This window comes from Terrapene carolina, unplaced genomic scaffold (genome assembly GCF_002925995.2).
Source record: "Terrapene carolina triunguis isolate 2854851 unplaced genomic scaffold, T_m_triunguis-2.0 Scaffold454, whole genome shotgun sequence".
Taxonomy (NCBI): Eukaryota; Metazoa; Chordata; order Testudines; family Emydidae; genus Terrapene; species Terrapene triunguis.
Window position 1 is genome coordinate 1,671,895 of NW_020664805.1, and position 13,146 is coordinate 1,685,040.

Sequence of the window (13,146 nt, forward strand, 5' to 3'; positions counted from 1 at the left end):
CAGCCTCTGTCAGCCTCTGCACTGAGCTCTGCACAGGGAAGTCCAGGGGAGCAGAGCCATGGTGCCTGCATCCCGGAATGGGCCTGGGAGAGGCAGGTCAGGGACGAGAGCTAGAAGAGACTATCTATCCCTGACAGCCTCTGCCCTTTGGGGGTTAGCCCAAGGCTGGGCTGGTTCCCTTGCTGGGGAAGGAACGTGGCATGATACCGGTGTGCGGACAGGACAGCAGGGGTGCAAGGTGAGGCCACCCTTCCCTGCACACCGAACCACGATGACAGGCGCTGTGCAGAAAAACTATGGGTCACGTTCATCTCTGCGCTGTGCAGAGCCCCGGGAGTAGGGGGGCCTGAAGCACCCACTCCTGTGGCTGATGGGGGCTGGTAAGAGCATCCCTGCCAGATGGGCCTTGCAGCAGCCAGGCACCAGCCAGATCATTGGAACATCCCAGCCATGCCACTTCCCATCCCGACAAGCCCCTTTGCCCCAGGCTACCCCTGGCACCAGCACAGTTAGCTCCGAGCGAGCCCGGAAGGTGCCTGTGCCAGCAGTACTGCCTGGGCGGGACATCCACCCCGTGTGTAGCTGGCACAACATGGCTGCAGTGCCAGGGTTAATTCCTCCCCCATGTGCACAGCCGGAAAGCAAGGGGCCAGCACAGGGCTGGGAGCACAGGTCTCTCCAGTCGCACTCCAGGAGGGAGGGAGAGCTCCCTGTGGAGTCACTCGCTGCTGTACACAGTGCTCTGGCTTCTCCTCCGATCACGTTTTGCCCAGGTGTAGGTGGTGGCCTAGGGCGCAGGGCAGGGGAGAGCCAGGCCCTCTGCCCCTGTATCTGCTGCTCACTATCTGCAGTGCCCTCACGTATGCACTGAGCTGTAGGGCCAGAACCTCTGCTGGGGAAAAGCTCCGGACCCGTGTTGCAATCAGAGAATGACTGCAGTTTACACCAGCTGTGGCTCTGGCCCCTACTGCTGCGTCTCGTCTCACCCTGGTGTAACTCCAGTGGCTTCAGCAGAGCTACTCCTGAGTTAGGCCAACACAGCAGAGGGCAGGTGGGTCCCGTAAGGAGCTGTCTGCCCATAGTTTGAGTGGAGGGTGACACCCAGGTAGCAGGCTAAACTGGCAGCTCTAATGGCTCATTCTAAGCTCGTCTCTTCGTGTACGTTGTTTTGCGGCATCCCCCCGGGGAAGAAGGAGAGAGTCCTCCACCTTGGGACTGTGCTGCAGCGACTGCTCTATGGAGTGACCCCGCTGATCCCTCGGCATCAGATGACACCAGGCAGTGCTGTCTCCCAAGGACACCAGCAGGCTGGGAGCTTTCTGGAGTACTGAACTCTCCCCTGGTCCCTTCCCTTGCGCTGGTTCATGGCTGTCCTTTGGTGGAGTGTTGCTCTGATCTGCTGTCACAGGCTGCAGCCAGCCCTGTGTATCTGTTCTACCTGTGTTAGTTCATAAAAAATATTTTGTTGTATCAAATGCTGTCTTGGTTCCGTCCATATCTCCTCCGGAAAGTGACCATGTGAAATGGCACGCTAGGCCCATGGTTTATTGTGCCCCAGTCATTTCCAATCCAGCAGGGCTCAGTTACTATGACTGTCTCTTTTCAGACTCTGCCTGGAGTCTGACAGTCAAGTTGGTCTCTTCCTTTCTTGTGCATCATCATCAATCATGGTGGTTCTGCAGCCCACAATCACCAGTGGCATGCACTAGGCTAACGGGCTGGCATTGTGAATGGGACTCAGTAACCAGTGCTGTTGGGAAGGCATTCCTTACTAAAGCATGCGCCGTCTGTGAGCACCCCCGTGGTGGCTCTGGAGACAGCTTGGCCAGAGGATCTGGGCCAAGTGGACACAGGAGGCGTTTAGGGGAACCACTGCCCTAAACAGTGGCCAGGAGATGGACCATTCCACCAAAGGCAGACACAGGTACTTACCCTGCTGAGCCCAGCATGGTGCTGCCTCTCCTGAGCTAAGCCTCCTGCATTACTGAGCCGTGGGAACAATTTCTAGCCTTCAGACAACTGGCAGAGCAGGAAATTCAGGCCATACCCAAGTTCTGTGCTTAACGGTGGAGTACAGCAAAGGCCTGATGGTCAGACACCAGAGTAGGGATTAGAATTCAGTCCCAGTGGCTCAGATCCTCAGTGATATTTAGGTGCCTAACTGATTTCATTGGGGTTAATCAACTAACTCCCCTTGAAATCAATGGGCATTAGGTGCTTAACTACACTTGAGAATCTGAGCCAACATTCAATGGCCTTTCGTTCTAGGATTATAATAGGGAGTTGCTGTCTTGAGGGACTCCAGTAGCAGCATACGACCAAGGAGTTTAGTTTGGACGTACGGGTGGAGCCCTGCGATATCGGAAAGTGAAGTAGTATGGTCGTATGACAGACCCAAACAGTGAGCCAAGAGGGGCTGTTTCAAGTGCATCGACCCTGGGGCTCGGGTGGTAAAGGCTGCAGCTTTTGGACAGATTAGCTGTCCAGGCTCTCAGGGAGGAGAGAGATAAGAAGAGTTCGGGGAGCTCCGAGTGTGGCTGCCATAAACTGCCACAGTGAAAGTATCACTTAACACCAGACTGAAAAAGGACAAGTTCCTTCCCCACTCAGTTGTAGCAAACTCAGTCTGGGCAGCCACATTCCCTCTGCAGCAGCTGGTGGGGTACCTAGGGCTCATGTACGATGAGCCTGATGGATCCAAGGTGCTCTCTCTCACACACATTCTTGAACGATCGAGGAACCTATTAGTCAATCCTCACCCCCCAGCAAGGACAATGCATTTGTCCAGCCTCCATGGTGGATCGTGACATGTGCCTATCTCTTTGCCACATTTCCACTAACAGCTGGCTAACACTTCATCACCATATCCGGCCTTCAGACCATAACCAGAGAAGGGAGGGGGCAAAAGACTCCATATAGCACTCAGATCAGGGCCAGCTCCAGGCACCAGCTTAACAAGCAGGTGCTTGGGGCGGCCACGGGAGAGGGGCGGCACCTGCGGCAATTCAGGGGCGGCAGGTCCCTCACTCCCTCTAGGAGCGAAGGACCTGCCGCTGAACTGCCGCCGCCAATCGCGGCTTTTTTTTTTTTTCTTGGGGCGGCAGAAATGCTGGAGCCGGCCCTGACTCAGATGCAGTGGTGACAGGTGCTACAGAAAGCCCCAAGACAGAGGAGCATCCTAGAACCTACAGGGTTCCTCTTGGACATGGTTATTGCTACTATTTCTTCCCATGGGTAAGAGCATAAGAATGGCCAGACTGGGTCAGACCAAAGGTCCATCTAGCCCAGTATCCTGACAGTGGCCAATGTCGGGTGCTTCAGAGGGAAGGAACAGAACATGTAATCATCAAGTGATCCATCCCCTGTCGTCCATTCCCAGCTTCTGGCAGTCAGAGGCTGGGGACACCCAGAGCATGGGGTTTCATCCCTGACCATCTTGGCTAATAGCCATTGATGGATCTATCCTCCATGAATTTAACTAGTTCTTTTTTGAACACAATATTACTTTTGGCCTTCACAACATCACCTAACAACGAATTCCACAGGCTGACTGTGTGTTGTGTGAAGAAGTGCTTCCTTATGTTAGTTTTAAAACTGCTGTCTATTAATTTCATTGGGTGACCCCCTGGTTCTTGTGTTATGTGAAGGCATAAATAACACTTCCTTATTCACTTTTGCCACACCAGGCATGATTTTATAGACCTCTGTCATATCCCCCTTTAGTCGTCTCTTTTCCAAGCTGAAAAGTCCCAGTCATTCTAATCTCTCCTCATATGGAAGCTGTTCCATACTCTTAATCAATTTTGTTGCCCTTCTCTGTATCTTTTCCAATTTTAATATAACTTTTTTTGACATGGTGCGAACAGAACTGCCTGCAGTATTTATAGAGTGGCATTATGATATTTTCTGTCTTATTATCTATCCCTTTCCTAATGGTTCCTAACATTCTGTTAGCTTTTTTGACTGCCTCTGCACATTGAGCAGATGTTTTCAGAGAACTATGCACAGTGACTCCAAGATCTCTTTCTTGAGGGGTAACAGCTAATTTAGACCCCATCATTTTGGATATATAGTGGGGATTATGTTTTCCAATGTACATTACTTTGCATTTATAAACACTGAATTTCAACTGCCATTTTGTCGCCCAGTTACCCAGTTTTGTGAGATCCTTTTGTAGTTCTTCGCAGTCTGCTTTGGACTTAACTATATCTTGAGTAATTTTGTATCATCTGCAAATTTTGCCACCTCACTGTCTACCCCTTTTCCCAGATCATTTACTAATACGTTAAACAGCACTGGTCAGACCCCTGGGGGACACCACTATTTACCTCTCTCCATTCTGAAAACTGTCCATTTATTCCTATCCTTTATTTTCTATCTTTTAACCAGTTACTGATCCATGAGAGGACCTTCTCTCTTATCCCATAACTGCTTACTTCGCTTAAAAGCCTTTAGTGAGTGAACTTGTCAAAGGCTTTCTGAAACTCCAAGTACACTGTATTCACTGGATCGCCCTTCTCCATGTGTGTTGAGCCCCTCAAAGAATTCTAGCAGATTGGTGAGGCATGATTTCCCTTTACAAAACCTGTGTTGACTCTTTCCCCAACAAATCGTGTTCATCTATGTGTCTGATAATTCTGTTCTTTACTATAGTTTCAACCAATTTGCCTGGTACTGAAGTTAGGCTTACCAGCCTGTGATTGCCAGGATCACCTTTGGAGCCTTTTTTAAAAATTGATGTCACATTAGCTATCCTCCAGTCATTTGGGACAGAGCCTGATTTAAGCGATAGGTTACATACCAGTTAGTGGTTCTACAATTTTGCATTTGAGCTCCTTCAGAATGCTTGGGTGATACCATCTGGTCCTGGTGACTTATTACTGTTTAATTTATCAATTTGTTCCAAAACCTCCTCTCTTGACACCTCAATCTGGGACAGTTGCTCAGATTTGTCACCTAAAAAGAATGGCTCAGGTGTGGGAACCTCCTTCACATCATCTGCAGTGAAGCAAAGAATTCATATAGCTTCTCCAACAACCTTATCTGCCTTGAGTGCTCCTTTAGCACCTTGATCATCCAGTGGCCCCACTGACTGTTTGGCAGCTTCCTGCTTCTGGTGCTCTTAAAAATTTATTTGCGGTTAGCTTTTGTGTCTTTTGCTAGTTGCTCTTCAATTTTTTTTTGGCCTGCCTAATTATACTTTTACACTTGACTTGCCAGAGTTTATGCTCCTTTCTATTTTCCTCGGTAGGATTTTCACTTCCAATTTGTAAAGGATGCCTTTTTGCCTCTAACCGCCTCTTTTACTTTCGTGTTTAGCCACGATGGCACTTTTTTGGTCCTCTTACTATGTTTTTTAATTTGGGATATACGTTTAATTTGAGCCTCTATTATGGTGTGGAAGAGGAGTCCAGCCCCCTAAAACAAGTGAATGCTGCTAATGTGTTTTTGGCTAGCAACCTCTGCCCAAATCCCTGGGAGTTGGAACAGGCCATATTACCAACCCCGTTGATATCCCAGATGTGGTGATAAGCTTCTGGTCCTAGCATCCCACTCAGTGTCCAGGCCACAAGAGATATGGGCCTCCCGTTTTCAGCCCTCAGCCTGGACTGATACATCTGAACGAACTATTGAGGCGCTCTGCCTGTGAGGAAGATACAGGCTTGTCAGTCACTTGGGAAGGCCGTTGAGCAGTAAAACAGTGGTGATGCTGGTGAGCCATTCCCATCACTGCAGGTGGCCCGTTTCTTGTGTGTAAAAGGTAGGATCACTGGTTCTTGGGCTGGCTTCCATGGCATAAATGACAGGTCAATGCCCAGCACACACGATATTGTGATCAGGGAGAAGCCTGCCTCTGTCATTTTACGTGGACTGTACTGATTCAGGGGGTTGCTTTGGGGTCCTAAAAGTGTTAGTGATCGTGTGTGCATGTGGTGATGTATATGTATTTTGGGCCATATTCTCAGGGGGTGTAAACTGGTGTAACCCCGTTATAGGCAGTGGAGCTGTGCCGATCCACTCCAGCAGAGGCCCTTGCACTATAATAGTTGCCCTTGCTCAGTATAGCATCCTCCATGCTTGGTTCTCGCAGACTGTACAAACACAGCACTTGGGATTGGATCCCCATTTGGCAGCTGAGACAAAGGGAGCTAAAGTGACTTGTCCCAAGTCACGCCATGAGTCTGTCCCCAACCAGGAATAAAAGCCAGGTCTCCTGACCTACAATGCTGTGCATGAACCCCAGGCCCTGAGCATCTCAAAGGGAGGGAATTGTTTCATCTCTGTCGAAGTCTTCCTTGATTCACAGAATAGCAGCTCTTGGAACACCTGAGGTGATCTCAATCTTTTCTACCAGAAGGAAGTCCAGCTACAATTGGGTGCAAGGTCAGGAGCAGGTGGGTCAGGAGCAGGTGGCAGAGAAGACCAAAACTACACAGTCATTCCAACCTCACTTCTCTCCCTGAAATCTGAAGGAGACCTAATGCTGCTTGGAGATGGAAGGTTGATACCACAGATACATATAGACCTTTGTTGCTTTATTGACTGAAGATAATTGTGGAGTGGGCGTGAACAGAAGAAGCCAAAATTCCTTTCAAGTCTAAAACCAAAGACTGCTGCAGCCCCCTCCGCTTGTCCACCTGGAGCTGTTCATGCTGCAAAAAGTATTTCCCGATTCAGTGAGGCACCCCCATTCGGGTCTCCATGTGCCCAAAGCCCAGATCCAGACCGATTCAGTAGCATATGATGGTACTAGTTGGATTACTAGAAGGAGCTGTCAGGATCCTGGGTGGAAACTTGGGAGGAGCTTGGGAGCCAAGAACTGAAGCCAAGGGTCAGAGCCGGTATCCTTGTCAAGCCAAGGGTCAGGGATGGAGTCAGGAATCGGGCTGAAGGTCAATACCAGGTATCGGAGTCCGTGTTGGCGTTCCAGGGGTTGATCAGGACTCAGAATCCAAGTTGGAGCTGAGGTCAATACCAAGAGTTCAGGAACAGAGAAGCAGGGCAGTCGTGGCAGCGAGCCAGGATCCACATGGTTAACTGGATGCTTCTTGGCACGCCCCATGGGCTTATATAGGATCAAGGAGCCAATCAGGGATCACCAGACAACTATCAGTCGGATCACTTAGGGCAGAACTTCCCGTGGCATGCCATTTCTGCAGATTGCAGGTCGCAGGGAGTGGCCAGGTTACAGCTGCCACCAGGTGGCCGTGTGAGGCTGTTGGTTGCCTGGTAGCCCTTCAGGCCCAGCTTCAAGTGCCACTGATCCTTACATTACCTCCCGCCCTCTATGGGTGCTTCCCGAGGTTGGGAGCTGGGATGCTGGCTCCCAGGATCACTCCTCGGGGGCCATAGCCTTCCCAATCAATTAGATACCTGAAAGAGCCATGTTTCATTTTAGAATCCAGTATTTTGTGGATCACGTGTTCATTATGACCCTGGACCTGCACTGGTGGGGAGGTGGTTGTGTTTGATGCACAAAGGTGTATGGCATTAAAAGAGACATACGAAACACTGGATGTCGGCTGCCTTGGTCTGGGTTCCTGGGTGATAGATGATGGTAAAATGAAAGCCTGTGAAGAATAGGGCCCATCAAAGCTGTCTTTGGCTGAGCACCTTTGCCCTATGCAGATACTCTTAGTTTTTATGATCTGTGTAAACCTGTATCAGACACCTTCAAGGCAGTGGTACCATTCGTCAAAGGCAGCCTTGATTGATGGAAGTTCCTTATTTAAAATCTAATGATTTTATTCTGTCAGAGTGAGTTTCTGGGAGTAATAGGCACAGGGGAGCAATTGCTGCTGGGGGCCCATATCTTTGTGAAAATGTTGACCCAATTGCTTCATTAGATATATCAGTCTCGAGGACAAAGGCCCATGTGTGGTTGGAATGGATCAGGTTTGGAGCACTGGTGAAGGCCATCTTCAGTTGATTGAACACCTGTTGAGTCTCTGGAGACCAGGTGAAGGAGCTGTGTTTGCAGAGAAGCACTGTCAATGGGGCTATTCAGTCTGAGAATCCAGGACTGAAGAAGTGCCTATAAAAATTAGCAAACCCAGGAAGCGTTGCGGTTCCTTGATGTTCTGGGGGACTGCCCAGGACTGAACAGCATTCACCTTTCCAGGATCCATTCGGAGGCCCTCAGAGGACAAGATGTAACCTAAGAACTCCATGGAGTGCTGATTGAAGGTGCACTTGGTGCTGTGCATATAGATCGTGTCAGCAGAATCGATCCAGGACTGACTGGACATGTTGAATATACTGCTCGTGGCTCTCCGACAAGATGAATAGATCATCAAGGTAGACTAAGACATAGTGATCTAGGATGTCACAAAATACCTTGTTCACAAAGTGCTGGAATGTTGCTGGAGCATTTGTAAAACCAAATGGCATTTGTAGCAGCCAGACCAGGTTCAAAAGGCTGTTTTCCACTCATCCCCTGCACAGATCCGCACCAGTTTGTAGGCTCCTCACAGGCTGAGCTTGGTAAACATCTGGGCTGATCATACACAGTCCTACAATTCCGGAATGAGTGGGAGAGGATACCGGTTTCTAATGGTTCACCTGGTTGAGGGCCCAGTAATCTGTGCACAATAAGCACTGGGGCCCCAGCAGGGGAGGTGAAGGGATGGATAATCCCCTGAGCTAGGTTCTCCTGGACATAGGATCACAGGGTGGCCATCTCCAGCTCTGATATGGCATAGATGTGGCCAAAAGGTATCTTGGCCCCAGGTTGCAGCTCAGTTGGACGATCCTGGTCACAGTGCGGTGGTAGGACATCAGTGTTCTTCTCAAAAACATCTGCATAGTCACGGCGCTTTGCAGGAAGAGCAGGAGTCAGCTTGGATGGTGGAACACAGCTGGGCCACATGCTGGGCCTGAGGGCACCTCTGGGGCGACCTGGATTTGGCCTGGAGGAGTGTATCTTGAAGCCAAGACTTGTCTGTTGGTGCACTCAGGCAAACTTGCTGACTGAATTCAGAGCAGAAACTGACTTTCTCTCACGCCAAAGGACATGCAGGTCATGAGTGGCCAGCCATAAGGTGCTGAGAATTATGGGGAAGTGGGGCGAGCGAATCATTCTGAACCATAGGATTTCTTCACCATTGTTTTATTCCGGACTCTTCTCCCACCCAGGAATCTCACTTTCTGTGAAATGGCCCTTTGCCCATGGGAAGCGTGGGACCGTCCCAATCTGGCCAGGTTTATACAAATTGAGTTTCCTCCTAAAGAAATACATTTTGAAGTTTTGCACCCGAGTTCGGAATCCAGCAGTTCCTGGAGCGAGCGCTTGCTTGGCGAGCGCTGCCTGTCGTACAGTGAGTTTGCTGCTACACTGGTGAGCTGCACAAATGGCAGGGTGGGCTCTAGTCCTAGCACTTGCCCCCACGCTGGTCTTGGATTCTACTTGTCCTGGGCCCTCCCCGTTAACCTGGGCTGCTTTCAACGGCAGTTCTTATCTGTTTACAAACTGATCGTCTGATGGCAAGTATCGAGGTCCCCAAGCTGTGTGACAGTGTCTGGCTGATGGGTCCGGATGTCGGCCAGTGGCTGAGAGAGGACACTGACCACTGACAGAGGGGAAGGGCCTTGCTAGGGTACCTGACCCACCAAAAGCGCCGCAGATGCCTGTACAGGAAAGAGGAACCCTGGTTGCTGATGGGCCCATTCTGTCTGCAGAGTGACAAGGGGAGGCCAGTGTGTGTTCCCCATGGGAGTATGCGCGGGGACCGTCAGCTATTCCTAGTGCCCAGAGACACGCAAGGCCCACTGGGTGGTAGGGACACCTTGTGGGACATCCTAACAATCCTGGATGCCCCACAAGGTGGCACTCATGCTCTTGTGGAATTTCCCTGAATGCTGGAGGGACGGGTCCCTGGCGTCCCAGGGTGATGCTCTGTAGTCAAAGCCTTGGGTGGATTGTCGTTCTGGGCTAGCACATTTCATGATGAGTCTTATTGTGGGGATTAGAAGACTGATCCCTACATGAGACACAGCATGCGCATTCGGAAGAGCTGTCCCGCTGAGCAGGGCCTGGGTGTGTCCTTTGTAAAGGCCAGAACGCAGGGTGCCCTGGGTCTCTGGCTAGCGGCTGACTGACCCTGAGATAAATGGATGCAAAGCTAGCGACTAAGAGAGTGTCTGCCATGAAGTGGCCAGGCTGCACTTGCCAGCTGGACTGTTCCTGAGCACCGTGATCCGAGGACGCGTTCGCATCCTCTCTGGGTAGCTGGATGTGACCACAGAGCCTGTGTGCCTGGGCCTTCTAGGGTGGGGAATGTAACATCCCCATACATCCAAATGGGGTCAAGCAGTGGCCCCAGAGCCTGTCTGGCAGGCCCCTCAGCAGCAGGAGTGGAACCTGCAGCACTGGCAGCCAGTGGCAGGGAGGTAGCTCACTTGCGCAGGGGACAGAGCTTTCTCAGGGGCCAGGCTGGGACTGGAACTCGCTTCCACCGGGACCGAGAACCTCCAGAAACCTCGCCCCGTCCTGCTCCAAGTTGAGGTGCACTGCTTCAGCCTGCAATCCCCAATTGAAACCCAGCACTGCACAGCAGTGGGAGGGAGCCCGGGGCCAGTCAGGTCATGAATGCCTCTCTGGAAGACACTCAAATACCAAGGTGATGGGCACAGTGTCAGTCCCTCTTGTGTGTGCGGTTTGCTGGGGCTTGACTTCTTGGAAAGAAGCCCCAGCACTCACGGACCCAGTGTGCATATCTGCAGGTCACCACAGGTGAGAGGAGAGGGAGGAGGCACTGGGGCCCTACCAGTGGGCTCCCCCGTCTCCAAGACCTAGTGCTTTGGCCGGGCTTTGAGTGGCAAAGGGGAGCTGCTCGGGTGTTGAGTGTGGGCCCCACCCCGGGGGGAATTAGGAACTTTGGCCTGTTCTGTCACTCCCCTCCCGCGGCTCTGGGCTCTGTGGTAAATCCATCCCTCTGTGCATTTGGATTTTCTCTGATCTGCCAATTCTCCAGCAAGATCCTACTGTGGGCCTGTCCCTGGTGATGGGAAGTCACCTGTGCACCATGACCATTGGGGGGGCAGGGGTTCTGCGGAAGGGAGCAGGCCCTGCTCACTTCCCCTTCAGGCCGGAGAGTGAGTGAGCACGTGGGCTGCCCTGGCCCTGCGTGCTCCCCAGAAGGAGACAGGCCCGGCAGTGTGTGACCATGGGCAGCACAGACACCAGAGCAACTGTGAGGAGCCTTTGCAGCCGCGGCCTGAGTCTGCCTTGTCTGCTGTCTGTGGGGTCGCGTTCCCTAGTGCAGGCTGGGTGTGACATGCCGACCTGTCAGCGTGGTGCTGCTCTGTCCCCGCTTCCCCTTTGCAAACATGGACACGAGGCACAGGGCACCGGAGCCTGAGGCCTGGTCCAGTTCCCCTGGTGCTGGTACCACTGGTGCACAGTCTCGCAGGGACTGGAAGGTGCGGCTCGTGGGGCACAGTCTCCCGCGGTTCCACTGCCCTCGTGCCGTCACTCTGAATGCCTCCTGCCCGGCTGGCCTGGCCTCTCCAGCGCACTGGGGCCGTGCTAACTACATGTGTGTTTCTTGCCTCCCAGCAAACTGACGCGGGAAAGCGGGACAGATTTCCCCATCCCAGCTATCCCAGCAGTGCCGGACTCTGAGACGGAGAAACTCATTCGGGAGAAGGACGAAGAGGTGAGTGCCGGGGCCGGGGCCTGTGTCTCCTGCTAGGGGCTGCACCAGAGCCACTGCCGCATGTGGGAGGCCTGGCTAGAACTGAGAGCTGCACTCTCTCCCACCCCCTGCATGCAGTTGTGCTGGGCTCTGGTCCCCTCGCTCTCCGTGGCAGCACAGGCAGCCTGCAGCAGGGCCTGACACACTCCCCGCTTTGCATATTTCCACTCCCCTCCCACTGGAGGAGCTAATAGAGTCCAGCTCCATCCACAGTGCAAAGCTGTCCCGTGCCCTTTGGCCTCCTGCAGCCATTACCACCTCCCTGGGTCTCCCTCGCGCAGAACTGGGCTTTGGGTTCTTTTCCCCCAGAGCAATTAGCTGCATCCTTTGAAGGTCGAGTTTGCTCTGTCCATGGTGCTAACTGGCCCATTTCCCTGCCCTCGCTGGCCCTGGCACACCCCGAAGGCTGGCGTCCTCTGCACATTCCAGGGATCTGCTCCCTTCTGCCAGCTCAGGACTGAAGATATGAGCTAAAGCCAGACCTGGTCTGGACCCCTTCCACCTCACCAGCCCCTCCTTCCTCGCTGCATTGCTCTAATTAACTCCTGCCGCTGGAGTTCCCAGGAGAAACCCCGTTCTCTGTATTCCCATGGCTTTGCCTAGAGAACGAGTCTTCTGTGTGTAACTCCCACTGGCTGGCCCGAGGGAGCACAGCGGTTGTGTCCCAGCTGGCACTGCCGTGGGGAAGCTCACAGCGCTGCAGTCCCAGTCTCTGAAGCAGAATGCTGAGTGCCCAGGCAAGGGGCTGCGGGGAGCTGGCCCTCACATGTGTTTCTCCCATTTCAGTTGCGGAGGATGCAGGAGATGCTGCAGAAGATCCAGAGGCAGATGAAGGACTCCCACTAGCCACCACATTCCCCTCCAGCTCCCACCCCACTCAAACCAGAAATGTTTACATCAAACCCCAGCCATCAAAGCCAGCTCTGCAACTCGGTACCAACAGCGCACCTAGCACCTTAAGCTGATGCGATACGCCTTATTATGGACCCTCGCTGCGCTTTCCTCAGCGGCCTACAGGAAATAAAGGCTGACCCGCACCAGAGCTTCTGCAGCCACCCTCCCCATGCCTCGGACTCAGCCTGCTTCCTTGGCAAGGCTCCCGCAAACCCAGCCTGGCCCGCCTGCGGCTGCCGGCAATGCTTCCCCATGGTCTGACTGAGTCAGGCCCAGCCACTGGGCTGCTTCCCTCGCGTTGAACGTGTGCAGCCGCCTGTCTGTGTGCAGAGCCCCCCTCTCCACACCGGGCCGGGTTCACACATTTTCCCCTCAAGGCTCCTGCACAGTTGGGCCCCAGACGTGGCTGATTGGTGCAGTGCAGTGGCCATGGCTGTGTGCCCAGACTGCTCCCCAGCAGTGTGAGGAGCCAGTGAAATCCGCATTTTGCAGCAGTTCCGGAGCAAAACTTGCAGTCCCCAGGGCAGCCTGTGGCCTGGCAGCTCATAGAATATCG

At 52.7% G+C, this 13,146-nt stretch overlaps 1 protein-coding gene across 1 annotated transcript in view; it reads left to right on the forward strand.

The window, feature by feature from the left end:
• Nucleotides 1-12,611, forward strand: part of SEPTIN4 (septin 4) — an 84,598-nt gene extending 71,987 nt beyond the window's left edge. Inside the window, exons 19-20 of the mRNA XM_029913110.1 lie at nt 11,558-11,657; nt 12,483-12,611. Coding sequence (XP_029768970.1) covers nt 11,558-11,657; nt 12,483-12,542 — 160 coding nt within the window. The 3' untranslated portion in view covers nt 12,543-12,611. The remainder of the gene's footprint in view (nt 1-11,557; nt 11,658-12,482) is intronic.
• Nucleotides 12,612-13,146: the final 535 nt, after the last annotated feature.